The 27,923-nt window shown below is 43.7% G+C and overlaps 2 protein-coding genes across 16 annotated transcripts in view; one reads left to right on the top strand and one right to left on the bottom strand.

The window, feature by feature from the left end:
* The window catches only part of LOC100896690 (zinc finger protein 98), a 129,573-nt gene extending 102,433 nt beyond the window's left edge, over nucleotides 1-27,140 (bottom strand). For 3 of the 15 annotated variants that reach the window (XM_078359912.1, XM_078359911.1, XM_078359900.1), the window contains exons 1-4: nucleotides 26,841-27,140; nucleotides 25,696-25,748; nucleotides 24,894-24,940; nucleotides 22,868-22,925 (exon numbers count right to left, since the gene is read on the bottom strand). The gene's annotated coding sequence lies outside the window, so the exon portion shown is untranslated. Of the gene's footprint in view, nucleotides 1-22,867; nucleotides 22,926-23,854; nucleotides 23,893-24,893; nucleotides 24,941-25,695; nucleotides 25,931-26,840 lie in introns of all 15 variants that reach the window. The other 12 variants (XM_078359915.1, XM_078359902.1, XM_078359916.1 and 9 more) reach the window with 7 other exon arrangements.
* On the top strand, nucleotides 15,915-20,797 carry LOC144580796 (uncharacterized). The gene is made up of 3 exons (XM_078359925.1): nucleotides 15,915-16,352; nucleotides 17,111-17,127; nucleotides 19,149-20,797. Exons 1-3 carry the CDS (start codon nucleotides 15,915-15,917, stop codon nucleotides 19,192-19,194), a joined length of 501 nt encoding a protein of 166 aa, XP_078216051.1. The 3' UTR covers nucleotides 19,195-20,797.
* Nucleotides 27,141-27,923: the final 783 nt, after the last annotated feature.

The raw sequence follows: 27,923 nt of genomic DNA, 5'->3' as shown, positions 1-27,923 counted from the left end.
GAAGACTGTTTCATATTCCAGTCCTGTCACACAATGGTAAGACTATATTTGTCTGGTCTTAGTTCTCAGAAAAGAATAAAACATATCACTTTGTTCAGTTCTGAGCTGATGTGACTTCTCTTGTATTCTGAGGTTTTGCTCACAGGGGAGTTTGTGACATAAAGCTGGGCCCAAAATCATAGTAATGTTACTCTTTTGTCTTGACACTGTCCTCTGAAGGCATTATGACACACTGCTGTTATGAGCACCAAGGTGATGTGTGTCTTGTGTTTGGACCCTGCCCACAGAGTGCATGGTAACTTGTCTTTGGGTTCATCAACTATTTGATTAGACTTTCCCCCTTTAACACACCCTTGCCTATAACAGATATGGTGACATACATCTGGGCCTAGCACCTCGGAAATGTGATGCTCCTGTCTTGCCTGGGCTGTGTTCAGAAAAGAAAGAGTGAGGTATTGCCATTTATCACCTAGGTGATTTGACTTAGAGCATTACATAGTGCAAAGGTGATGTGACACTTCCGCCTGGTCCTCGCCAATAGAGGTAATTGGAATATAGCTCATAACCTAGATGATTTGAGTCTCTTTTTCTTTCCTGAGCCTGTCCACAGTGGAAATTATAATATATTGGGAGTTCTAGCACCCAGTTTTTTCTACTTTCCTGCTTGTGTCATTCTCACGTGGTGCATTGTGACATATTTCTGAATCCAACACCAAGATGATGTTACTCTCTTGCCTGGGATATTGTGACATCTCTCTGCATGATCACCCAGGTGATTTGACTTCTTTCTCCTGCCTGGTCCCTGCTCGCAGACGGCATTGTGATATATCACTTGGCTCAGCCCCTACATCATGTGACTCTCCACTCATGCCTCTACCATGCTCACTTAGGTGACTGTGAACTATGACTTGCTCTATCCCATAGGCTTTGTGACTTTCTTCTTCCTGAGAATAACACAGAAAGCACTGGGATATACCTTTGAGTCTCTTGCCCAGGTGAGGAGACTTTTCTGCTTAGGCCCTCTTCTTAAGGAGTATTGTGACATATTGCTGGACTCAGCACCCAAATAATGATGTAAAGCTTTTCTACTGCTCAGGCTCTGCTCGAGAAGTAATTGTAATGTATCACAGAGCCGAGAATCTAGGTGTTGGGACTCTCCTCTTCTGCCTGGGCCCTAAATACATTCTATGTTGTTGCATAGGGCTGAGATCAAAATCTAGGTGATTCTACTTTTCTACCTGGGCCCTGCCAACAGGGGTATTATGACATCGTTTTGTTCATCACTTATGTGTTGTGAATTTCTTCTGCCTGGGTCCTAAAAACAAAGGGTACCGGGGCATGTCCCTTTACCTAACACCTAGGTAATATGACTGTTTTATTTGCCTGGGTCTTGCATATTTTGGGTAGCAAGATATATGGCTGAGCCCTAAATTAATGAGATTTAAGGATTCTGCCTTGTCCCTGCCATTAGAAAGCCTTTTTATGTATCCCTGACTCCATCACCTTGGATATGTGACTCTCCTGTTTTGCCGGCATTCTGCTCATAGGAAAGATTGGACACATTGCTGGGCCCACCATTAAGATGAAATGTCTTTTCTGCCTGGGTATTGCCCACAGGGAGCATTGTAACATATCACTGGGCCCAGGTGATGTGACTGTGCATCCTGTGTCCTGCTTTCAGGAAGAGATTGTAAAATCCCTGATTGAGCACCCAGGTAATGTGACTCTTCTACCTGGTCTTTGTCCTCAGGGAAGATTGTGACATATGCCTTGCCCAGCAACCAGCTGATATGACTCTCCTGCTCCCTCTCTACCCATAGGCAGGATTATGACATATATCTTGGTTCAGCTCACAGGTAAGATGCTTATCCTCTTTCCTTGAACCAGTCAACATAAGAGACACTTTCATAGCTAGGATTAGTGAAATGGGCAAGATCTTGGGTCTCCTTTTCGTATGAAAGTTGTAGAGAACTACCACTTCCTTGTATCTTATATAAAGCCCTCCAGTGGCACAGAGGATGTTATCGCAGGGCCTAGAATACAAGCCAGATTCTATTTCTCACACACACCCCTAGCCAACTGTTAGGATTGTCACCCTCACACCTAAACAGAGCCTACTGGTAAAATGCTGAATCTCACATGCAGAGGTGGTCTGCAGTTAAAATTCTGACTGTCACATGTGAACACCTGGCCACAGTTGGGATGATGACTCTTTCCTAAATCCAGCTCATAGAGAGGTCAGGATTCTCCCATCTAGACTCAGCCAATAGGAGAGATGTTGACTCTCATATGTGGATTTAGGGCCACTGGTACAATCGTGGGTGCATACCGCCATGAAGGTCTCACAGCAGATGTTGACTCTCATACATAGTATACACAGCCCTTGAATGGTAGAGAGACTGTCCTCACAGAGCCTAGCACAGAGGTGACATTGTGACACTTCTTTGGACAGATGGCCAGTTGTAAAGATTGTCATCCTTTTACATAAATAGAGCCCACTTTTGAGCTTCTGAGTCTCCCACCTGGAGGCAGTGGAAAGTTGGAGAATTAACTCTCACACATGGATCTGGTCCACAGATGGGTTGGTGAATCTCAGACTAAGATTCCCTCACAGCTGTGAGGCTGTGACTCCATTAAGGGGAAACATTCTTCAAAAGAAATTGAGTCTCTTTTGTACAAATGCAGTTTATTTTTGAGATTGTGACTCATGTACTCAAAGCAAAACTACAACTGGGACATGAGTGGGACTGTTAAATCATGCCCAGACCTTCCTGTAGGTGTGATTCTGATGTAAGCCTCTGCCAAGAATCTGAATGATTTGCCTCTCTTGCTTGGGTCTACCCTCTAGGAGAGATTAACATGTCATTTTGCCCAGCACTGTGCAAGTGCTCTTGTCTTGGCTCTGCCTATAGAGAACATTGTGGTATATTTACCATCCCGGCACTAAGATTATGTGATTTCTGCCTGTGGCCCATCCACATTGGCTATTTTGACATATTGCACAACCCAACATCCAGGTGATTTTACACTTCTGCCTGGGACCTTTTTACAGGGGGCATTATAAAATATTTATGTGCACATTATTGGTGTGTGTGTGTGTTGAGAGAGAGTCTCGCTGTGTCAACCAGGCTGGAGTGCAGTGACACAATCTCAGACCACTGCGACCTCTACCTCCCAGGTTTAAGTGATTCTCATGCCTCATCCTCCAAGCATCTCGGATTACAGGCACCCATCATCACATCCAGCTAACTTGTATTTTTAGTAGAGACGGGATTTCACCAAGTTGGCCAGGATGGTCTCAAACTTCTGACCTCAAGCGACCCACCAGTCTTGCCCTCACAAAGTGCTGGGATTACAGGTGTGAGCCACTGTGCCCAGCCATATAATGTGCTTTAACTCTCTTCTGCATTTCTGTTGATGGGGGGATTGAGATATATCTCTGGGCTCAGCACCCAGCTGATGTGATTGTCTCTTTTTCCTATGTTCTGCTTACATAAAATAAAGTGACATATTGCTAGGCCAAATAAGGTGACATTACTCTCTTGATTTTGTCCTGCTCTCAAAAGGCATTGTGACATACTGGTGGACTCAGCACAAAAGTGATTTGAGTCTCATGCCTGGACACTGCTTACAGAGGCCTTGTGACATATCTCTGGGCCCATGAACTATTTGAGGAGACTCTCCTTTTTTACCTGGGCTTTGCCTATAGGAGACACCATGATATATCTCTCATCTCTGCACCCAGGTAACTTGACTTACCTCTTCTGCTTGAGTGATACCTACAGGAAACATTGATACTATCTGTGGTCTGAACATATAGATGATGTGACTTTTCTTTTCTTGGACCCGTCCACAGTGGGAATTGTGGCATATCACTTGGCTTAGCATTTGTGTGCTGTGACTCTCCTCTCATGCCTAGGCCCTGCCCACTGGGGTGATTGTGACATGTACCTGGGTGTAGCCCCTGGGTTATATGATGTTCCACTTTTCCATGATTCCTAATTATAGCATGCATTGTGAAATTTCTGGTTTGCTCACCTTGGTTATGTGACTCTTTTATTTGCCATTCCATCAGGGAGCATTGTGACATATTCCTGAGCCCATTATCTAGATGAATGTGACCCTCCTCACCTGCCTGCATACCACCAAAGGGGACATTGTGACATATCTCTAAACTAATTTTCTACATAACGTGCCTCTTCTCTGCTGCCCAAGACATGCTAAAAGTGAGATTATTTATGCCTCTGTGACATATCTCTGGGCCCGGCACCCAAATATCATAACTCTCCTTTCTGAGCTCTGCCTAAAAGAAATATTATATGTCACTAGGCCCTAGACACAACTGATGTGACTCTTCTTCCTGTGCTTTGCCCATAGAGGAGATTGAGACATACTCCAGGTGAAGGATCAAGGTAATGTGACTTATTTCTCAGTCTTTCCCAAAGGTAAGATTGTGACATGTAACTCAGCCCAGTACACAGATGAGATTTTTACACTTGTATGCAAACCCAGCCAAAAGTTACTATTGTGAGTATAACACATGAACAAAGACCACTGATGAGGACCTAAATCTCATATGTGAACACAGCCAGCAGTTGAAATTGGGACTGTCAGGGGTCTATCTTACCAGAAGTGAGATGGTGACTCACTCTGGATTCAGCTCACAGGGATGGTGATGACTTTCATATCTGCACCCAGCTAATAAGAGAGATGTTGACTCTGGTAGCTAGACCATGGGGTCTGGGTTCTTGTAGGAAGGTAACAGATTATGACACCCTTGCATGTTGTATAAAGCTCTTGGGAAATACAGAGGGTCTTTACAGGGTCCCGTTCACAGGTGAGATTGTGACTCTCCTATACACAGCTAACCAACAGTTTGATTGCCATGCTCATATATAGGCCGAGCCTACTAGTAATATTCTAAATCTTACACATGAACCTATTCCACCATTGAAATTGTGACTGTCATATGTGGATCCAGCGGGTTAGATGGTAACAAATCTCTGATCCCAACTCACTTGCACAATGAACCCAACGAATAGACGATATATTGACTCTTGTACCTAGCCTTAGGTCAACAGGTAAGGTTTTGTATTTTCTACTTTTATAAATGTCACAGAAGATTACTGCACTCACTTATATTGTCTAATGCCCCAAGGGTAGTAAGAGTAGTGTCATAACATAACTCAGGACAACGTTGAGATTGTGACTCTCAAATGCACACTCAGCCAACAGTAAAAGCTGTCATTCACACACACGGACAGAACCCACTGGTGCAGTCCTGAATTTTACTCACAGATGCAATCCACAGTTGAAATTTGTAATGTCATGTGTGTATATAGCCACAAGTGGGATGGTGACCCGTATCTGAATCCAACAAGAGGCACAGCAATGAATTTCACACCTGGACCTAGCCAATATGAGATGTTGACTCACACCTGTGGGTGGGGCAATAGGTAAAATCATGAGTTTTAACAGCACTAACATCTCACAGGGGATCATGAGTCTCACCCTAACAATGTAAAGCCCTCTGGTGGTACAGAGTATTGTAAGAGAACCCAGAACACAGCTGAGATTGTGATTCTTATATGTACTTCCAGCCCACAGTAAATACTGTCACCCTCCCACACAAATACAGACAAAATGTTGACCTTCTGAATCTCACACCTGGACACAGTTGAAAGTTGGAATTATAATCCTTATATGTAAGTTTTGTCTATAGGTAGATGGTGAGATAGGGCCAGGATTTATTACACCTGTGAGGCTTTGACTCTGATACCAGAACACACTCTACAGGTGAAACTGAGACTCTCATGCATGAATCTAGTCCATCATTGAGATTGAAACTCAGGTATTGGATGCAATTCACAGGAGGTGTTGACTTTCCTACCTGAAGCTGGAACATGTGTGAATTGTGAATCTTATCCCTGCACCTTCCCACAAATGTGATTGTAACATATACATTTGCATAACACCTGAGTGATTTTACTTTACTGCCTGGACACAGTCCCAGGGAATATTTTGACATATACCTGGCTAAAGCACCTAGGTAATGTGACTCTCTTGCTTGAGGCCTACCCACAGAGGGTATTTTGAAATATTACTGGGCCTAGCACATGGGTCATCTGACTCTAATCTTTAGCCTAGGCTCTGTTCCCAAAGCCATTATGAGATATCACTGAGCCCAGCACCTGGTGATGTGTCTGTACTGCCTGGGCCCTGCCCACAGTAGACATTGTAACATACCTCTGAACTCATTACCCAGGTGATGTAACTTTTTTATTTTGCCTGCGTTCTACCCCTTGAAAGTGGACTGTGACATACCACAGGCCCACAGGTGACTTATTACCTATCACTTAGGTGATATGACTTTCCTCTTCTGCCTGGATCATGGCAACAAGAGGTTGAATTATTTTAGTGAGCCCAGATTGCAAGTGATGTAAGCCTCTATCCTAGGCCCTGCCCATGGGAGGTATTGTGACTGATCTCTGTGGCCATAATTTAGGTGCTGTGACTCTTCTATTCTAAGCCATGACAATGGAGAGGGATTGTAACATATCTTTGGAACAGCACAATGGTAATGTAAAATCTTTGTCTAGGCCATGCTTACAGATGGCATTATGACATATCACTGGTCACAGTATGCAGGTAATTTAACTCTCCTCCCTGGGTTCTGATCACAGGGAATATTGTAACCTATCTTTAACCCAGCACTTAAGATATGTGGCTCTTCTGGCTTCTTTACCACAAGTGGGATTTTGACATACAAATGCACCCAGCACACAGAGGAGATAGGAAGTGACTCTTGTATGCTCATCCAGCCAACAGTTATGAGTGTCACCCTCACACATGCACAGAGACCTCTGGGATGGTCCTGTGTCTTATACATGGACACAGTCCACAGTTGGAATTTTGACTGTCATATGTAGATCCAGTCACAGGTGTAATGTTATCTCACAGGCACAGTAATGACTCTTATAACTGGACCCAGTCAATTAAAAAAAAAAACAAAAACAATGCTGACCCTTATAGTTAGGCTTAAGAAAACTGGGAAGATCCTGGGTCTCCTACCTGTATGAAAGTCGTGGCAGATTATGAAACTTATGCATATTGTATAATGCCCCCTGGCGGTTCAGAGTGTTATTACAGAGGCCAGCACACAGGTGAGATTATGACTTTGATATGCAGACACAGCTAACAGCATTGTCACCTTGGTGCAGAGCCCAGTAACGCAACACAATCCTTTTTTAGGCAGAGCCCTATGAGCAGAAAAGAGTCACATCACCTAGGTGCTGGATCCAGGAATATGTCACCATACCCCTAATAAAGATCACAGGTAAGATAGTCACATCAACTAGGTGAAAGACCCAGCAATATTTCACAATCTTCTCTGGACTCAGAAACTGGATAATAGAGGAGTGACATCAGTTTGGTGCTGGGCCCAGCAAAATGTCATGTTGGGTACAAGTACATGAGTCATGATCTCAGTGGTGTGCTGGATCTATCAATCTGTCCTGTGCACTGCCTTCTTAGTAGAGTGACAGCCTGACAGGTTTGCTGAATGTTGGTTGGAGTCAGAAACCCAAATGTGAGAAAAATCTGCATATGAAAGTCAATCCACAACTTTTGACCGGCTTTGGATGTGAGACTCAGAACCTGAACAGTCGACTATGTTCATGTGGGATGATGAGTCTGTACTGCTGACTGGGAGTGGATATCTGTGTCACAATCCCACCTGTATGCAGTGCTCAGGCAGAAAAGAAGAGTCAATCACCTAGGTGAATAATTAAAGAATATTACTCTCTTTCATTAACTTTTCTAATACTTGTATGGGCAGAGCCAATCAAGGAGAGTTGCATCCCCTGTGTTTTAGACACAGCCATATGTCACAATGCACAATGTATGCAGGGCCCAGGCAGTAGAGGGAACAATCTAGGCACTGGACCCAGTGTTACATCACAATACCTTCTTGGACAGATCTCAAGCAGTAGAGGAGAGTCACATCACCTCAGTGCTGTGTGCAAAAATGTGTCATGCCAGGTGTGGTGGCTCACACCTGTAATCCAAGGACTTTGGAGGCCAAGATGGGTGGATCACCTGAGGTCGGGCATTCAAGACCCTCCTGACTAACATGGTGAAACCCCATCTTAAAAAAAAATGTGTCACAATACCCAGAGTAAATGGCCCACTCATGGAAGTCACACCACCTAGGTGAGGGACTCTAAAATCTGTTGCAATGCCCCATTGTGGGTAGGGCTCAGAAGGAAGAATCACATAACAGGGGCTGGGCCCAGCTTCATGTCACAATCACTCCATTTTAAAGAGGCAAGGCATGAGAGGGGTGATGCATCACATAGATGCTGGGCCCAGCAATATGTCACATTCCTCACGTAGATGGGTCCTATGATGAAGTCACATCATCCAGGTGATGGGTTCAGCGATATGTTCTCATGCCCTCTGTCACCTATGCTGGGCCCAGTCATAAGTCACTGTCTTCTGTGGGTATCGCCAGGCAAGGGAGAACAGTCACATCACCCAGGTGCTGATTCTAAAGATATGCCACAATCTATTGTATGGGCACAGTTCAGGTAAGAGAAGAGGAAAGTCACATTATCTAGGTGATTGCCTAGAGCTATGCCACAATGCCCCTACAAGGCAGGGTCCAGGCAGAAGACTCAAATCACCTTGGTGCCAAGCCCAGCAATGTGTCACAATCTCTCCTGTAGGCAGAACCTGAGAAAAGGAGTCACATCAATTAGATGTTGGCCCACTGATAGGTCATAATCTTCCCTGTGTGCAGAAACCAGGCAGTAGAAAAAGTTCACATCACTTGTGTGATTCACATATAGATATGTCAGAATGCTCCCTGTAGGCAGACCCCAGGCAGGAGGCATACATATCATGGGTGACATCCAAAAAATATATCAAATGACCCACATGATCTGGGCACAGGCAGAAGAGACATATAACCTGAGTGCCGACTGCAGGGTTTTGAACTGTGTGACAATGATCCACGTAGGCAGGGCCAAGGAGAAAAATAGAATAACATCACCTGGGTTCTGGGTCCAGTCATACATCACAGTTTCATCTGTGGGCTGGGTCAGATAGGAGACTCAAATCATGTTGGGTGCTGGGCACATGATATGTGACAATCCCACCTGCAGGAAGGTCCAGGGATGAGATTAACAATCCTGCACATATCCCAGTTTTAGGTATGGGAGTGAACACGTCCTGAATGTTGGGTCCAGCTACATGACCAGATCTATGCATCAGAGTCTCAATTTCTATTGCAGACTGTGTTGACTTAGTAGAGTTCCAGCCTCCTTGGTGTGCTGAATTCTGGTCTGAGAGTCACCAACCCACATGTGGATCATATTTATGTACCAGAGCCTTAAAAAAAAAATCTCACTGCCTCTGGGTGTGATTTAGAACCTCAGCACTGCACCGTGTTGATGTAGGAAGTTCACCATCTTTACTTTGAGCTGAGATGTTCATATGAGTGTCACAATCCCACCTGTCAGCTGGGCCCTGTGAAAATTCTCTGTACCAACTGATGGCATTATACAGTGTGCATGAGTGTCACAAATCATGCTGACATTTACGCTGCTATGGATCAGTGATTGTATCTGTGGCCCTAAACCGAGATATGAGTCAACGTCACTCCAGTTTGCTCGGTCCAGATAGGAGAGTCCTGCCTATGAGTGGATTTAGAAATGAGTTAGCATTCCAAGCATGGCCAAATCTTCTACATGAAAGACATAATTCCAATTGTAAGCTGCATTCCCGTGTGAGATTTAAAACTTCATCAGTGGACTTTGTCGATGTGTGAATGCAATGCATGAAATGGTTGGCAGGGTGTGTATGTGTAAAACACAATTTCACCTGTGTGCTGGGCTTTGTGTTGACACTCTTTGTACCACCCGATGTGTTTATATAACATGCATAAAGTGGTAACTCTCTGTTACCTTCCAACAAAGAGAAGACTTAGAACATTACCCATATTGGGTAGTTTGAGGTATAAAAGTCATTTTATACCTCACACAATACATATATTGTGACATATATCTTGGCTCAGTCACACCAGTCACCTGAGCAAAGATATGTCACAATCCTACTTGCATACATGGAGCAAGCAGAAGAATGACATTACCTAGTACTTCTCCAGGAATGTGTCACAATCTTTTTGAGAGCAGGGAATTGGCAGGAGAGTCACATTATCTGTGATCACTGTGCTGGGCTCAGTGATCAGTTACTCTTTTGTGCAGATGGTCCAGGGCAAGGCTCACAGGAGAGAAGTTCCCATTAACTCTTTAATGGGTTCAAAGATATGTCAAAATGCCACTTGTGGGCAGGATCCAGGCAGGAGATTCACGGCACCTTGGTGCTGGGCTCAGAAATATGTCTTGTGATTGCAGCATGAAGGCAAAAGGGTAACATTAACATAGTGCTGGGACAAGATATATGTTACAATCTCCCTGGTGGGCAGAAGCTAGAAAAATGAGAAAAGCCACATCAGCTAGGTGCTAGTCTCAGGAGATGTCTCACATTTTTTCCTGTAGGCTGACACCAGGTTGAAGAAAGAGTCACATCACCTAGATAATAGACACAGAGATATGTCAAATCCCCTTGTAGAAAGGCCCAAGCAGGAGAGATATGTCACTTGACTGTTGGACTCAGCAATACATCTCAATGGTCCATGTGGGCAGGCGCATATGCAAAAGGCCAAATATCTTGGGTGCAAAGCCCAGTGATATGTCACAATGCCCGCTGGGGCATCACCAAGACAAGAAATGAGAGTCACATCACCTTGGTACAGGCCCAGCAATGTGTCATTGGGTCCCCTGTGGTTAGTGGCAAAGCAGAATAGTGCTATCAGTTAAATACTGGGTCCAGCAATTTCTTTCTAGAGAAGACCTTATGGACGACCTTCCAAATTAGTGCTTACTGATTTGAGTGGTGCTTGAAAGGAGGTATTTTTTTTTTTTTTAATTCAAGCTCTTTATTATGGATACTTTCAACATTATATACGTTAAAAAAAAAACCTAGTAAAATGAATCCAGCTTTAACAATTAACATACGGTCAGTTTTGCTTCATCCTTATTTCCACTCCATTATTTTAAAGAAAATTCCAGACATTTCATCTATAAATATTTTAGCACAAAATATTTTTTTTTTTTGAAACAGGGTTTCTCTCTTCTTGCCCAGGCTGAAGTGCAATGGTGCGATCTCAGCTCACCTTAACCTCCACCTCTCTAGTTCAAGTGATTCTCTTGCCTCAGCCTCCTGAGTAGCTGGGATCACAGGCATGTACTACCATGTCTGGCTAATTTTTTATTTTTAGTAGAGACAAGGTTTCCCCTTGTTGGGTCAGGCTGGTCTCAAACTCCTAACCTCCGGTGATCTGCCTGCCTCAGTCTCCCAAAGTGCTGGGATTACAGGCATGAGCCACCGTGCCTAGCTGAAATATACTTCTTTTAAGAAATTTTCTTAAAAGACATTCTTCATATTATCACATTAAGAAAATGAACAATTCCTGGCCAGGTGCTATGGCTCATGCCTGTAATCCCAGCACTTTAGGAGGGCAAAGCAGGAGGATGGATTGAGTCCAAGAGTTTGAGTCCAGCCTGGGTAACAAGGCAAAACCCTGCTTCTACAAAAAAAAAAAAAAAAATACAAAAAAATTAGTTGGACATGGTGGACACACCTCTAGTCCCAGCAACTTAGAAGACTGAGGTGAGAGGATCACCTGGGCCTGGGAATTTGAGGCTACAGTGAGCCATGACTGCACCACTGCACTTCAGCCTGGTGACAGAGCAAGATCCTGTTTCCAAAAAAAGGAAAAAATAAATAAATAATTTTTTAAAATCACATAATTAGTTGCATTTGATTTGTTCAAATCAAAGTTTAAACAAGATCTATATGTTCAAGTTAGATAATAAAGCTCACACACACACACATAGCCTCATTTTGCCACCTAGGCTGGAGTACAATGGCATGATCTCAGCTTACTGCAACCGCTACCTCCCGGGTTCAAGTGATTATTTTGTCTCAGCCTCCCAAGTAGCTGGGATTACAGGTGCATGCTACCATGTCCGGCTAATTTTTTTTTTTTTTTTTTTTTTTTAGAGATAGAGTCTTGCTCTGTCACCCAGGTTGGAGTAACTGGCATGATCTTGCTTCACTGCAGCCTCCACTTCCCAGGTTAGAGCGATTCTCCTGTCTCAGACTCCTGTGTAGCTAGAAATACAGGTGTACCACACCTGGCTATTTTTTGTATTTTAGTAGAGAAGGGGTTTCACCTTGTTCACCAGATTGGTCTCTAACTCCTGATCTCAAGCGATCTACCCACCTCAGCCTCCCAAATAATTATATTTTTGAAGAGATGGGGTTTCACCATGATGGCCAGACTGATCTTGAACTCCTGACCTCAGGTGATCTGTCCACTTTGGCCTCCCAAAGTGCAGGAATTTCAGGCATGAGCCACCTCTCCTGGCTTACTTTTTTAAAAATCGATTGACTTCCCTTTTTTTCTTGATATTTATTGTTTGGAGAAATAAAATACTAGACCATATGAAGTTTCCACATACTGCGTTTCAGTACACCCCCATGGTACTGATTAACATATCAGATTCTCTATATTTCCTCTAAAATATCTGGTCATTAATTAGAGCAGTAGTTCTCAACCAGCTGTGTCTCCCCCTCCCCCCCATCAGAGGATATTTGGCAATGCTGGGAGATATTTTTGTTACCACACTGGAAAGAAGAATGCTATTTCTGGCACCTATTGATTAGGAATCTAGGTGCTGCTAAACATCCTATAATGTACAGGACAGCTTCCTCCCACCCTAAACAAAGAATTATGTGGAACTAAATATAAATAGTGTCAGAGTAGAGAAACTCTGCTCCAGAGGCTTCATCAAATTCAAGTTCAATTATTTTGGTAAGATCTGCTTGTCACTGTTTTTGTGATCAAATTTATTAGCAGGTTAAAGTGTAATCCATGTGATTTACCCATTGTAAGGTTGCTGCCTTTTGCATAATGTCATGCATTCACTGATGATCACTGTCTAGACTCATTATGTTGTTAGGAGTTGCAAAACAATCACCTTATTCTTTTGTCTCTCTTTCAGCCATTATTACTGGAATCCTTTTATAAAAATAAACTCCTCCCACCTTAATCTGATTACTCAGAGGGATAGTATGCGAAGAAAAGGAAGGAGAAATGCTTGATTTTTTTCATTCATATTCATTAGTTTTCAGAATTATTAGTTTTAGAATAATGAATTGGTTTTCTAGATTCCAAAGGTAATTGTGGCAAACTGTATTTTTTAAAGGTGGTTGCAACAAAAGGCTTGTACCATGTGTTCTTCTAGAATTTTGCCTTCCCACTTTCAGAGGTGAAGTTTAACTCCTCTGTCCTTGAATCTCGATTGGTTTGTTGTTTGTAAGCAATGCTGTGTGGCTCCCAAGCCTCAGTCATAAGAGGCACTGTGACCTTGACCTCATTAGCTGAAACTCCTGTGATTGAAGTCTTGAGGCATCATGTCAGAAGTTCCAAGTGCCCTGAGCCACCATGCTATGAGGAAGTCAAGTCACATAAAGAGGCTACTAGTCTGAGTGTTTGAGTCCTCTCACCCCAGGTGCCAGACCTGTGTGCAAAGCAGACTTTGTAGGATTGCAGCTCTCAGACATCAGATCACTCCCAGCCTTTGAATCCTCCTGGTTGAGGCCACAGACATCTGGAGCAGAGGCAAACTGTCTCTTCTGTGAGCTGTCTGAATTTCTAACCTACAGAATCAGAGAGTATGTTAAAATGGTTGTCTTAGCTGGGCATGGTGGCTCACGTCTGTAATCGTAGCACTTTGGGAGGCTGAGGCGGGCGGATCACAAGGTCAGGAGTTCGAGACCAGCCTCCTGAAAAACATGGTGAAACCTCATCTCTTAAAAAAAAAAAAGGTTGTGTTTTTTACTAAGTCTGAAGTGGTATGTTATACAGCATGAGTAACTGGTGAACAATGACTGATACCCACATTTGTTTATTATATTACACACACACACACACACACACACACACACACACTTTTTCTTCTTTAGAGGTGGGGTCTTGCTGTGTTGTACAGGCTGGTCTTGAGCTCCTGGCCTGCAGTGGTCCTCATATCTCAGCCTCCCAAAGTGCTGGTATTACAGACATGAGCCACTGCACCTGGTCTATACCCACATATTTTATTAAAAATTTCTGGGCTGGGTGCGGTGGCTCACGCCTATAATCCCAGCACTTTGGGAGGCCGAGACAGGTGGATCACAACGTCAAGAGATCGAAACCATTCTGGTAAACATGGTGAAACGACGTCTCTATTAAAAATACAAAAATTAGCTGGGCATGGTGGCACATGCCTATAGTCTCAGCTACTCAGGAGGCTGAGGCAGGAGAATTGCTTGAACCCAGGAGACGGCGGTTGCAGTGAGCCGAGATCACGCCATTGCACTCCAGCAACTGGATAAAAAGAGCAAAACTCTGTCTCAAAAAAAAAAAATTTCTTTGGCTCACACCTTTAATTCCAACACTTTGGAAGGCTGAGGCAGGCAGATTATCTAATGTCAGGAGTTGAGACCAGCCTGACCAACATGGAGAAACCCTGTCTCCACTAAAAATACAAAATTAGCTGGACATGATAGTGCATGTCTGTAATGTTAGCTACTCAGAAGGCTGAGGCAGGAGAATTGCTTGAACCTGGAAAGCGAAAGCTGTGGTGAGCCAAGATTGTGCCATTGCACTCCAGCCTGGGCAACAGAAGTAAAACTCCACCTCAAAAAAATAAAAAAATTGTTGAATCAGTCTTGCTCTGTTGCCCAGCATGGAGTGCAGTGGTATGATCTTGGCTCACTGTAACCTTTGTTCCCCAGGGGTTCAAGCAATTCACGACACCTGGCTGATTTTTTGTATATTTTGTATAGATGGGGTTTCAACATGAGCAATTTTCCAAGGAGACTGAGACTAGCCTGGTCAACATGGTGAAACCTGTCTCTACTACAAATAAAAAAATTAGGCTTGTGTGGTGACGCATGCCTGTAATCCCAGCTACTCGGGAGACTGAAGGAGGAGAATCACTTGAACCTGGGAGTTGGAGTTTGCAGTGAGCCGATACTGCAGTATTGAACTCCAGCTTGGGCAACAGTGAGATTTCTCTTGAAATGATGATAACAATACCAGGCAAGAACAGCAGCACCGAACAAATGAAAACTGATAGTAAATATGTAAGATCACACGAGTATTCAGAGACATATTATAATCTGGAAACCACGTATCAGTTCCCTTGGCTATCCCACAGCAAATGCAGCCAAAGGGTCTCCACAGGTTTCCTAATCACAGTCATATGTTCCTATTAAGGCTCAATATTATACATGCTCTGACACTGGGTGAAAACAAGGTGGGCTTAATGGATTAACTGCAAATTCCCTGCCCCATTGTACTCCTTTGAATAAGGTTCGCTATCCAAACCACTCCCCTCAGAGGCCGGACACAGTACCTGCATACTTACAAAGCATCCTGGAAAAGCCTCAGCCTCCACCTGATTACTCTGCTCCTGAGTGCAACACACTATACCCTGCATGGTATGCTGGGCTCTCCCTCCCTGCACCATAAGAATGGGTAATGAACAAGGCCATGTTCATCTCATCTATCCAGTGTCAGCTATCATGTGCTTTGCAATAATCTGCACTTCCTAATTCTTGAGAGACATCTGAATCCTGTGCTCCTGGGTGTAGGATTTTAGGAAGAAGGCCACTCAGAATGGGTAGGTAATTTGTAGACACAGCACCAAACCTCACCAAGGCCTTCACAAACTGAAAGTGGAACAGCCAGAAAAATAACTGCCAGTTCTAGTCACCGAACCAGCTACAAGACCCAGGCAGAGATGGAGAAAGAGGCTCACCAAAAAGAGGCAGACGTGCAAGAAACCACCCTCCAGCGAATGAGGCACTTCTGGCCGAAGACACACACGAGCAGTCGCATTGGAGCACACAGCCCCAGCAATGTTTTTCAGAGGCTGCAGCCCAAACAAGAGTGGAGCACCATCTGCCTTGACAATGCACATGCACTAATTGTGAGCTGGTGGTGGCATCATAGAGACTGCCATGGCTGCCCAGAGATGAGTCCTTGCCACTTCCCCAAGCACAGCCTTCTGCGTCAGCATGTCAGACTCCGGGCTAAGGCCAGTCCTCACCAGAATGTGGACAGAATAGTCTCTGGAGGCCACGATTCACAGAGGGTTGACCAGAAGGCAGAAACTTCAGGAAGAATGTGGAAAAGCAGTGAAGGATCCCAGCCTCAGGCCTGCACAAATGGTTTGCAGGCAAGTCTCCCAAAAAGTCGGACCTTTGGGATTTCAAGGACAGGTCTGCCTGTGTGCCTATGTGCTGCTCTCACACAAAAATTGTTGTGGCAGACAGAACCGGCAGCTTCAGGGGCTGCATGAGGATGTTGCAGTGTCTGTGTGTGTGCTTCTATGTCTCTCTTTCTCTCATTTCTTCCTCTCCCCTTTCTCGCTCTTTCTCTGTCCATCTCTGTGTCCATGTGTGTTGGGGTACATGCGCCCTGAGCACTGGAGGACTGTTTCTTGCACGTCAGCCTGTTCTTCTGGTGAGCCTGTCTCCATGTCTGCCTGGGTCATGTGGCTGGTTGTCAGTCATTCTGCTGGTGGTTTCAATTTTAATTTGTGAGGGCCTGGGCAACATGGGGAGCTTGGTTAAACCCAAAAATTTCAAATAACCTCCCCATCCTGAGTGGCCTCTTTACTATGATCAAAATGACCACACCCTAGCTAAAAACAAAAGCCTCACAGGACCTAACTCACACCCCTACAGGAGGGGTACCCACCAACCTCAAAAATGGTTCTCACTCCTCTTGCCCTCTGCCCTCATTGAAAAATCTACCCATAACTCAAAACAGCATTGACAGCACCATGTCTAAAAATACAAGGTACCACGCAGAGAGTGCTGCATCAAGTAGACAGCTGAGCTCGCTGAGTGTCCAATCTTAGTCTGTTTGTGTTGCTATAACAGAATACCACAGGCTGGGTGATTTATAAGCAAGAGTTTATTTGTCTTACAGGTGTGGACACTGGGAAGGTGAGCGGCCTCCATCTAGTCAAGGTCTTGCTGTGTCTAATCCTATCATGGAAGGTGGAAGGCGGAAGGGCAAGAGAGTGACCACATATGAGAGAAGGGAGAAAAAGAAAGGAAAGAAGGCCAACCTCATCCTTTTATCAGGAACGTACTTCCTAAGATAACTAACCCACTCTGTCTTTATCCATTTATGGTGGCAGAGCCTTTATGACCTAACCACGTCTGAAAGGTTCTACTGCTCAATACTGTTGCGTTAGGGATTGAGTTTTTAACACACAAACTTAGGGGAACACTTTCAAACCACAACAGTCCCATGTAAACCTTCCAGAAAACCTGTGTGACTGGCACTCTGGAATCTCTCTTTTCCACCCTCTCTCATGGCAACTCTAACATCCTGTTCCCTCATCATTTTCCATATAAGCATAGGAAAGAACACAATCACTACACCTATTTTTGAGGAACCTTTCCTACATGAAAATAACTCTGGCTGGGCATGATGGCTCATGCTTGTAATCTCAGCATTTTGGGAGGCCAAGGCGGGTGGATCATGAGGTCAAAAGTTCAATACCAGCCTTGCCAACATGATAAAACCCCATCTCTCCTAGAAATACAAAAATTAGCTGAGCATGGTATCAGACGCCTGTAATCCCAGCTACTCAGGAGGCTGAGGCAGCAGAATTGCTTAAACCTGGGCAGCAGAGATTGCAGTGAGCTGAGATCATGCCTCTGCACTCCAGTGTGGGTGATAGAGTGAGACTCCGTCTCATAAATAAATAAATAAATAAATAAATAAATAAATAAAATAATACTATCACTCAAGTGTTTTTGTTTTTTTTTTTTTTTTTTTAAGATGGAGTCTTGCTCTTGTTGTCCAGGCTAAAGTGCAATGGTGCAATGTTGGCTCACTGACACCTCCGCCTCCTTGGTTCAAGTGATTCTTCTGGCTTAGCCTCCTGAGTAGATGGGACTATACAGATGTGTGTCACAATGCCCCACTAATTTTTTATATTTTTAATAGAGACAGGGTTTCACCATGTTAGCCAGGATGGTCTCGATCTGCTGACCTCATGATCCTTTTGCCTCTGCCTCCCAAAGTGCTGGGATTACAGGCATGAGCCACTGCACCTGGTCTCAAATAGAAATTTGTAAAATTAAATTTCATTTTTGATATTAACAAATATATATTTTTTTATTTTGAGATGGAGTTTTGCTCTGACTCCCAGGCTGGAGTGAAGTAACATGATCCTGGCTCACTGCAACCTTCGCCTCCTGGGTTTAAGCGATTCTCCTCACTCAGCCTTCTCAGTTGCTGAGATTGTAGGTACCCCCCACCATGCTCAGTCGATTTTTTTTTTTTAAACTGAGTTTTGCTCTTGATGCCCAAGATGGAGTGCAATGCTGCAATTTCAGCTCACTGCACCTCCACCTCACAGGTTCAAGAAATTATTTTGCCTTGGCCTCCCAAGGAGCTGGAATTACAGGCATATGTCACCACATCCAGCAATTTTGTATTTTTAGTAGACATGAGGTTTTGCCATGTTGACCAGCCTGGTTTTAAACCCTTGACATCAGGTGATCCACCTGTCTCGGCCTCTCAAAGTGCTGGGATCAGGCATGAACCACAACGTCTTGCCGATGTTTTTAAATTTTTAGTAGAGACAGGATTTCATCATGTTTGCCAGGCTGGTCTCAAACTCCTCACCTCAAAAGTTTGATGTACCAGCCTTGGCCTTTCAAAGTGCTAGGATTATATGCATGAATCTACTGGGCCAGGCCTTGAACATGAAATTCTATATCAGTTTAATAAAAACTCTAAAATACACAGAAAATAAAAAAAATTACCAAAATGTTCAATGACGCAAAGTAACAGGTAGAGTGAGATCTTACATCCTAAAATATATAGACCTAAATATGGCATTTCAAAAATCAAGCAGAAACCTAAGGGACTCTATACACACCTTTTTTTTTCCCCAGGTTTTTGACTCAGACTGAATTTTTTTAAATGCACACCTTTTTTTTTCCAGGTTTTTGACTCAGACTGAATTTTTTTTAAATGCACACCTTTTATAATAAGCTTTCTGGCTGTGCACAGTGGCTCACCTGTAATCCCAGAACTTTGGGAAACCAAGGTGGACAAATCATCTGAGATCATGAGCTCAAGACCAATCTGGCCAACATGGCGAAACCCTGTCTGTGCTAAAATCACAAAAATTAGCTGGATGTGGTGGCTCACATCTGTAATCCCAGCTACTACTCGAGAGGCTGAGACAGGAGAGTCACTTGAACCTGGAAGGCAGATGTTGCACTAAGCGGAGGACGTGGCACTGTATCTAGCCAGGATGACAGAGTGAGACGTCTTAAAAATAAAAAATTTTTTAAAAGGCATGCTTTCTAGTTTAACTCTAAAATTAATTTGAAATTCTGACAAGAAAGATGTACTCAAAAAACAAGAAAATATGTAAATCACTAAGGTATCAAAGAAAACAATTGTTCTGTATTACAAATACATTTTGCAAATAAACTGCAGAAAGGTATGTCTTGTATTGCAAATAAGTTGCAAAAAGGTATGTTACATGTTCCGGGAAAACACTAAAATGAGGATGAGAGGAAAACTGACCCTTGAACATGAGACAGAAAAAATCAGGGAAGAAATTGGAAATGATTCTCCATATTAAAGGAACACAAGAGACAGAGAAAAGAGAACAAGATAATAACAGACTCCAGGGGTGTGCGGGTAGATGAGAATGAAGGAGGCAGAGAGAGCAGTGGGGATGTACATAAAAGCACTCATCAGAGCTGTGCTGTCCAATAAGGCAGCCACTTGCCACATGCAGCTGCTGAGCACTTGAAAGATGGCTAGTCCAACCTGAGAAGTGCTGTAAGTGTAAAACACATTTGAAAACATTCTGAATACTTGCTATAAAGGAAAGAATGGACCCGTGTGGTGCCTTACATCTGTAATTCCAGCACTGTGGAAGGCCAAGGTGGGAGGATTGCTTGAGCCAGGAATTTGAGATCCCTCTGGGCAACATAGCAATACTCCATCTCTTCAGGAAGAAAAAAAAAAAAAATTAGGCTAAGCACAGTGGCTCATGCCTGTAATCTCAGCACCTTGGGAAGCCAATGTAGGTGGATCACTTGAGCTCTGGAGTTTGAGACCAGCATGAACATGGCAAAACCCTGTCTTAACAAAAAAATACAAAAATTAGTCAGGCATGGTGGAACATGTTTGTGGCCCCAGCTACTTAACTGGCTGAGGTGGGAGGATCATTTGAGCCCTAGAGGTCAAGGTTGCAGTGAGCCGAGATGGTGCTACTGCACTCCAGTCTGGGTAACAGAATGAGACCATGTCTTTAAAAAAAAAAAAAAAATTAGCTGGACATGGTATATACTTCTAGATTGAAGTACTAGGAAGGCTGAAGAAGGAGAATCTCTTGAGCCCAGGAGTTCGAGGCTGCAGTGAGTTATGCTCTTGCCACTCTCTGCATTCTAGCCTGGGCAACAAAGGAAGACCCTGTCTCCAGAAAAAAATATATATATAAGAAAAACTGTAAACTATCTACATCATTAATAATTTACATTTTGATAAGATGTCGAAGTGATATTTTGGATAATGCTAACATTTTAGGTGAAATAAAACATTAATTTCACCTGTTTTTTTTTTTTTTTTTTTTTTTTTGAGATGGAGTTTCACTCTTGTTACCCAGGCTGGAGTGCAATGGCACGATCTCGGCTCACCGCAACCTCCACCTCCTGGGTTCAGGCAATTCTCCTGCCTCAGCCTCCTGAGTAGCTGGGATTACAGGAAGACGCCACCATGCCCAGCTAATTTTTTTTGTATTTTTAGTAGAGACAGGGTTTCACCATGTTGACCAGGATGGTCTCAATCTCTTGACCTTGTGATCCACCCACCTCAGCCTCCCAAAGTGCTGAGATTACAGGCTTGAGCCACCGCGCCCGACCTGGCATTGTATTTCTATTGGAAACCACTGCCCTAGAGAGAAATGGTCTCTAGGGAGACAGAAACATGAGAACCACAATCGAGGTGGATGGACAGAAGTGACAGACACATCTGGTGGGTACCTTCAGGTGCTGATAGTAGGGACCCAGGATTCCGGTGTGGCTAGGCCCCCATCTATGCATAGCAGGAGAGGAGCATGGCTGACACTAGGGGTGCTGAGCTGACACACAGCACTACTCCGCTTTATGAACATGTGAAGAAGATACTGTGAAGTCACTGACAGCCCACAGAACACATTGTAATAAAAATGAGAAAATCATAAAAATAAAAATAAACAACAATAAATGAGAAAATCACTTAGAACAAATATTGCATAAATACCCAATAAAAAAATTGACTGGCTTAAAAGACAGGACCGCTTCTCCCTAATACAGGTTCACATTATAAAAGAATTGAGGGTCCAAATCAAGAAGCTGAGACTGCTGTGATGGTTCATTTTGAAGCAGGAAGCTCATTTCCATGCTGGGGTTGATGGTGCCCTCTACTGTTCACTCTGCACTTTGCCCTTTTTTATTAAAAGTGGCCTTTCATGTTATGTTAGAAATCTGTAGCAGAGGCTCAGTGCACTGGCTCACACCTGTAATCCCAGCACTTTGCAAGGTAGAGGTGGGCAAATCACTCGGCCAACATGGTAAAACCCCATCTCTACTACAAATGAAAAAAACCAGCCAGGTGTGGTGGCTCACGCCTGTAATTATAGCTACTAGGGAGGCTGAAACAGGAGAATCACTTGTATGCAGGAGGCAGAGGCTGCAGCAAGCTGACATCACGGCACTGCACTCCAGCCTAGGAGACAGAGCAAGACTCTGTCTCAAGACAAAAAAAATCATAACAGAAAGAAAACTAAGAGAAACGGAATTTGGATGTTTTAAGAAAGCAACATTCAGAATTAATTGCTAAAGAAAATCAATCTTGATGGAAAATATAAAACACTTCTTCATGAACATTAAAGAAAATTCTAAAGACCAAAACTTTTGGAATTAGATGAACTGAAATGGCAGTTTAATCCTCCTGAAGAAACTTTAATTCCTCACCAACAGTGCTTCAAAGCTAAGAGCAGAAAATTACTTTTCTTTTTTTTTTTTTTTGAGACAGTTTTGCTCCTATTACCCAGGCTGTAGTGCAATGATGCAATCTCGGCTCACCGCAACCTCCACCTCCTGGGTTCAGGCAGTTCCCCTGCCTCAGCCTCCTGAGTAGCTGGGATTACAGGCACGCGCCACCATGCTCAGCTAATTTTTTGTATATTTTTAGTAGAGACAGGTTTCACCATGTTGACCAAGATGGTCTCAATCTCTCGACCTCGTGATCCACCCGCCTCGGCCTCCCAAAGTGCTGGGATTACAGGCTTGAGCCACCGTGCCTGGCCCAGAAAATTACTTTTTATAGCTTTTTACAAGCATTAAAGCTAAAAATCTAAAATCAGATCTTTCTCTGACAGAAACTCCTCCTCAAAATAGAAGAAGCCTAAAGGACTTCAACCTGGAAACTACTCAGGGAATTTGAAATATTCCCTCTGGGGCTATCTACAATTGAAACCTGGCAGTAATTAAAAAAATGCCAGATAACTCATTGGGTATGGCTGGAGCCTCATGTCTAAAGATGGATCATTTTATATGCTGAGATCTGAACAAGTTGATTATAACCCCTTAAAATGACGTACACAAAATACAAACAGAATAAATTAAAAGAGAACACAGATGATTGGTCTAAAGGACCTACTTGCTTAGTTTCCTCTGGTCTTCAGGTCTCCTCACTGCTGGGGGATCCAGGTGCAGCTCTAGACCAAGAAATGGGAGGATTTTAGAGTGACTGGTGATTTCTCTATCATCTACAGTAAGGAAGCATTCTCAGCAGTTTACGCAAAAAGTAACAAAACGTTGCAGAGCCAGGCACGGTGGCTCATGCCTGTAATCCCAGCACTTTGGGAGACCAAGGCAGGTGGATCACGATGTCAAGAGATCGAGACCATCCTGGTCAACATAGTGAAACCCTGTCTCTACTAAAAACACAAAAAATTAGCTGGGCATGGTGGCATATGCCTGTAATTCCAGCTACTCAGGAGGCTGAGGCAGGAGAATTGCCTGAACCCAGGAGGCGGAGGTTGCGGTGAGCCAAGATTGCGCCATTGCACTCTAGCCTGGGTAACAAGAGTGAAACTCCATCTCAAAAAAAAAAAAAAAAAAAAAAGTTGCAGATGACAAAGACTAGGTAACACATATACTATCTCCCAAATACCTACCAACAAGCTTAAACTGTTAGAGTTATTGGCTCTAATCACCATGACATGAGGTCACAGTCAAACCATCAAGCACTAAGCAAACAGTATGTTTCCACTTGTAATCGACTGTGTGGAGAGGCACAGAGCTTACCCATTGGGGCACTGCATCAGAAGAGACACAGATGCATTGGGGTGTGTGTTTGAACGAAGCGATTAGACTTCCATCCCCACAGCTTCTCTGTCCACTGGCACTGCAGTCTGTGGCCAAAGGGGTCTTTTGGAGGACACAGTGGGGGATGCCAGTGACATCATAGGGAAAGAGACACTGTGGCACTTTTCCCTAATTTCTGAGGGGTCTTCTCTCTTTTTTATTTGGGTTATGTGTAGACTTCCCTACTGTCCTCCGATCACTCTTTTGCCACACAAAACCATAGCTTAAGTCACCAGCTAGGCCTTTCCTGGTGTAACTATTGAAAGGTGAGCCTCACCTGTTCAATCTCTATAGTAATTCCTTCAAAATCTGGACCTAGAAGAATAAAGAAAGAACATCTTCCTGAGCTGGTTTGGCTTCTTCCTTCTTGGGGAATCCCTTAAGTAGTATCAGCTCCTCTTTGCTCAACAACTCCCTGTGACCCTCCTTCAGTAACACATGGCAAATCCCACCAGCTCTACACACTATAGAGCAGTACAGACCCACAGAGAACAAGACCCAAGAGAATCCACCATAATACACACTCAGGGAGGGGTGTCCACCATCAAACGTTCAAACTTGAAGTGGGTTGGGGAGGGTAGTGGGTCCTGAGTTCGAGTTCCGTGGACATGGGAGGTGGGCGTTAGGGTTTGAGGAGATGTGTAGGCCCAAATTACATCTGCACAACAAACTGACACACAATGAAGATGACATCAGGTCAGGTGAACTGGTTTAGAAATGACAGAAAGCAGAGGAAGTGGCTGAAAATGTGACAGGGCTTCTCTGTAAACTGTGAGGGCAATAAATGCCAGTAATACCCCAGGAAGTGTTTATAGCACATTTCTTCCACTAACAGGGCAAAGTTAGAGCAGCAAGAACCAGATGATGGCCAGGTACTGCCCCTGGAGCAACTGATGTAAACCTGGAAATCAGCCACCCTCGGTGTCATCGCTTTCCTCATGATGAATCAAACAGAGACATCCATTGATGAGTTCAGCATCAGAAAACTAATAAACTAAGCCAGAGTCCCAGGCATATACTGAATGCTCATTGACTAAAAATCAACTGCACTCAATAAGTGCAAAAAGAAATCACTTTCCACATATTTTAAGTTATCCTCTCTAGTAGGTATTTGCTCTGTAAATTACATATGGCAGAAGAAAAAGAAGAAAATCAAAGCTCAGGAGAGTAAACATACTTTTAAACCCATGAATAGTGAAATTTAAAAATATCCTTGAGAATCTATGAGAATATGCAAGGAAAATGCAATATACATGAGGGTAAAAAGGCCATTTGGCAAAGCCTACAAAATGACTCCAAAATACCAGGAAACTTACCTACAAATGTATCCAAAACAGAAGAATAGAAAAGAAGCTCCCAATTCCTATTGAGATGAGAAAAATATCAGCACAAACAGAAGAAAATTGAGCCAAAAAAAAAAAAAGGCCAATTTCTCAATTTCACACACACACACACACACACACACACACACACTGCATTTTAGGTTCTTATTCAATTTCTAAACAGCTGTTAGGTCTAAAACAAATGAGAAAGTCCTGCCCTAACCGATAAACCAGAGCAAAACTGCATTTCAAATACTAGGGGAAGTGGGTGGGGATGAGCCTGTTCTGTGCAGGACCCTTCTAACATACAGGAGAGTCTTTGACCCTCCTCAGACTAATGCCATAAACTACAGAAAACACAATTTATAGAATTTCAAAAGAGACCAATTACTCAGAAATGCAGCTATCAGAATATTTTAATTGTGTCTGATATATTAATAGGCAGGAACATTTCTTGTCACTCCTCCCTACGAGAGGCAGAATTGATGTCTTTCCTGTCTCCCTAATCCTGGGTGCATTTCATGTGCTATCTCCTAAAAATAAACTCTCAGCATTTGCCCTGGAGCCCTGAGCCACCTAAGAATTTTGACTACCCTGAGACTGCCAGGCTGTCAGGAAGTCAAGGCCATATGGAAACACCACACACAGGCACTCAGTCCCAGCTAAGCCTCTTCTAACATCCCAGCCCAGGTATCGGATGTGAGGAAACAAGCCTCCAAATGGTTCAAGGCTATCTGCATATGCTGTCAGATGACAGAAAAACTGCTGTTGTCTCACTGCTAACAACGCTTCATACCTGAGGAGTCCACAGCCTATATTCAAGATGGAAGGACACACCACATTTTGGAACTGGGGGTAATAAATCCAGAGTTAGAAGCAGTTGAAGGCATCAAGGTTTCTCATGAAAGAGCTGAGGGTTACGAACTCAAGTGTAGACAAAAAAAGAGAGAGAGGAAAAAATGGTAGCTCAGCAGGGAGGTCGAGGGGAGAGCCGGCCTCAGTTTGCAGACATCCAGGGAAGGGACAGTCATCTGAGTAATAAATAGAGGGTCAGTATGAAGATCTGGGGAAATATCAGGGAGAAACATTAGTGGCGAATGCTGGGCATTTCCAGAGCTCTCACACAGCCACAGAAACTGAATGTTAGGTACAATGTCAGAAGCAGAGGGGTGCTGAAAATTAAGGGCAAGGCCAATGAAGAACGTGGGGCTGTTATATTATAAAGCACCGAATCTGCACACCTCATGAAGATAGGGTCCTGGAGCCTATCGGAGGTGTCTCATTCACACCTATGAAATAAATCCTATGACAGAAAGAGATCCACCAAGTAACATTTTAAAGGACTTAGGAAGATAGTGTCATTACCTTAGATGTATTAAAAAAAAAAAAATCAAAGCCAGGATTATAGTTCATAAGGGAAATCCCAAAGCCTCCTAACCTGGCTGTTTGTTTCACAAAAGTTACTCTATATACATGCCTTAAAAATAAGGTTTTAAAGACATTGGGGAAAATACTACTACTAAGATATCAAAACCAGAAACTTATTTTCTTCAAAACAATTCCAAACTAACTGGCTGTGCCTTTCACAGAAATTTCCCACAAGAAATAACATTTTCTAAAGCCTGAGAAGTTGCTGCTCTTAGGACAACCATCAAAACTAAAAATTGGTTTAATTAGCAACAATAACAAAATGCCATTTTAACTGGCGGTCCTTATCAGAGACATTCCACTAAATAACAAAACTGGAAAAAAGTGAGATTTTTAAAAGGTTGGGGTGCTTTATTATAAACATAATATAAACCAGCAACGTATTTTATTTAATAAACCTCAATTCGCCAGTCACTCCCTTTCCTCGAGGCGTTCTGCAACAAAACATCTGCCTAAAAATAAAAGGGTGTTTTACTAAGCGGCCTGAAAAAAAACAAACAAAACCGTTTTTACCTTTAACCTCGAGACACTACAGGTTAGAGGTCTGGAAACTACCTCAGCCCTAGCGCAAGCGCCCAGGAGTCCGGAGGGTGGACGCGAAAGGGCCCTGATGGAGCCCGACTTTCAGTTCCGCCGTGGCGATTGCCGATTTCCCAGCCGCGGACGCTGAAGGCAAGGACTCCACACAGCGGACCCTCCAGCGTCCTATGTCCAGCCGGCGACTGGCCGAACAGCCCAAGTCCGCTGAATACGCTCTCCACTGTTACCCTGCATGCCATCTGCAGACTTTGCGCGCGCCGAGCTTCCGGAAACGAAAGGGCGGGCTTCTGGAAATGGTGACCAATGGGAAATGCTATCAGCTGTTACTAGGCAGACAGTTCCTTTCCTGGCAAAACAGAAGGAAGGGATGCTGGCAGTCAGCCTCAGATAGACGGAGCTTTTAGCCAATGGATGTGTAGTTTTGTCCGCATTAGCGAGTAAGAAGCGCTAGCGGCCACAGGCGGAGCGCAGTGGCTTACACCTGTAATTCTGTCACTTTGGGAGACTGAGTCGGGTGTATCACGAGGTCAGGAGATAGAGACAATCCGGGCTAACACGGTGAAACCCCGTCTCTACTGAAAATGCAAAATATTGGCCGACCGTGGTGGCAAGTGCCTGTAGTCCAAGGTATATTCAAGAGGCTGAGGCAGGAGAATAGCTTGAACCGGGGGGCGGAGGTTGCTGTGAGCCGAGATCGCGCCACTGCACTCCAGCCTGGGCCACAGCAGCGAGATTCCGTCCAAACAAAAAAAAAGAAAAAAGGAAGGAAGAAAGAGAGAGAGAGAAAGAGAGAGAGAAAGAAGAAAGGAAACGAAGGAAGGAAGAAGGAAGGAAGGAAGGAAGGAAAGAAAAGAAAAGAAAGAAAGAAAGAAAGAAAGAAAGAAAATTTTTTGCGTTTTCTGCGCTGGATCGCCTACCTTCTGCGCCAAACCAAAACTTTTTTGGAGTCACCCTCGGTGCCCTTTCCTAAACTTTCTTCGAGATTTGCACCAGGCGCTGGAAACCCTCAAACCTGATCCTTGATCCCCGCCCCGTGAACTCTTGAGACTCAACCTT

The sequence above is a fragment of the Callithrix jacchus genome, chromosome 22 (assembly GCF_049354715.1).
Source record: "Callithrix jacchus isolate 240 chromosome 22, calJac240_pri, whole genome shotgun sequence".
NCBI classification, from domain to species: Eukaryota; Metazoa; Chordata; class Mammalia; order Primates; family Cebidae; genus Callithrix; species Callithrix jacchus.
This window is presented reverse-complemented; position numbering and strand designations above follow the sequence as displayed.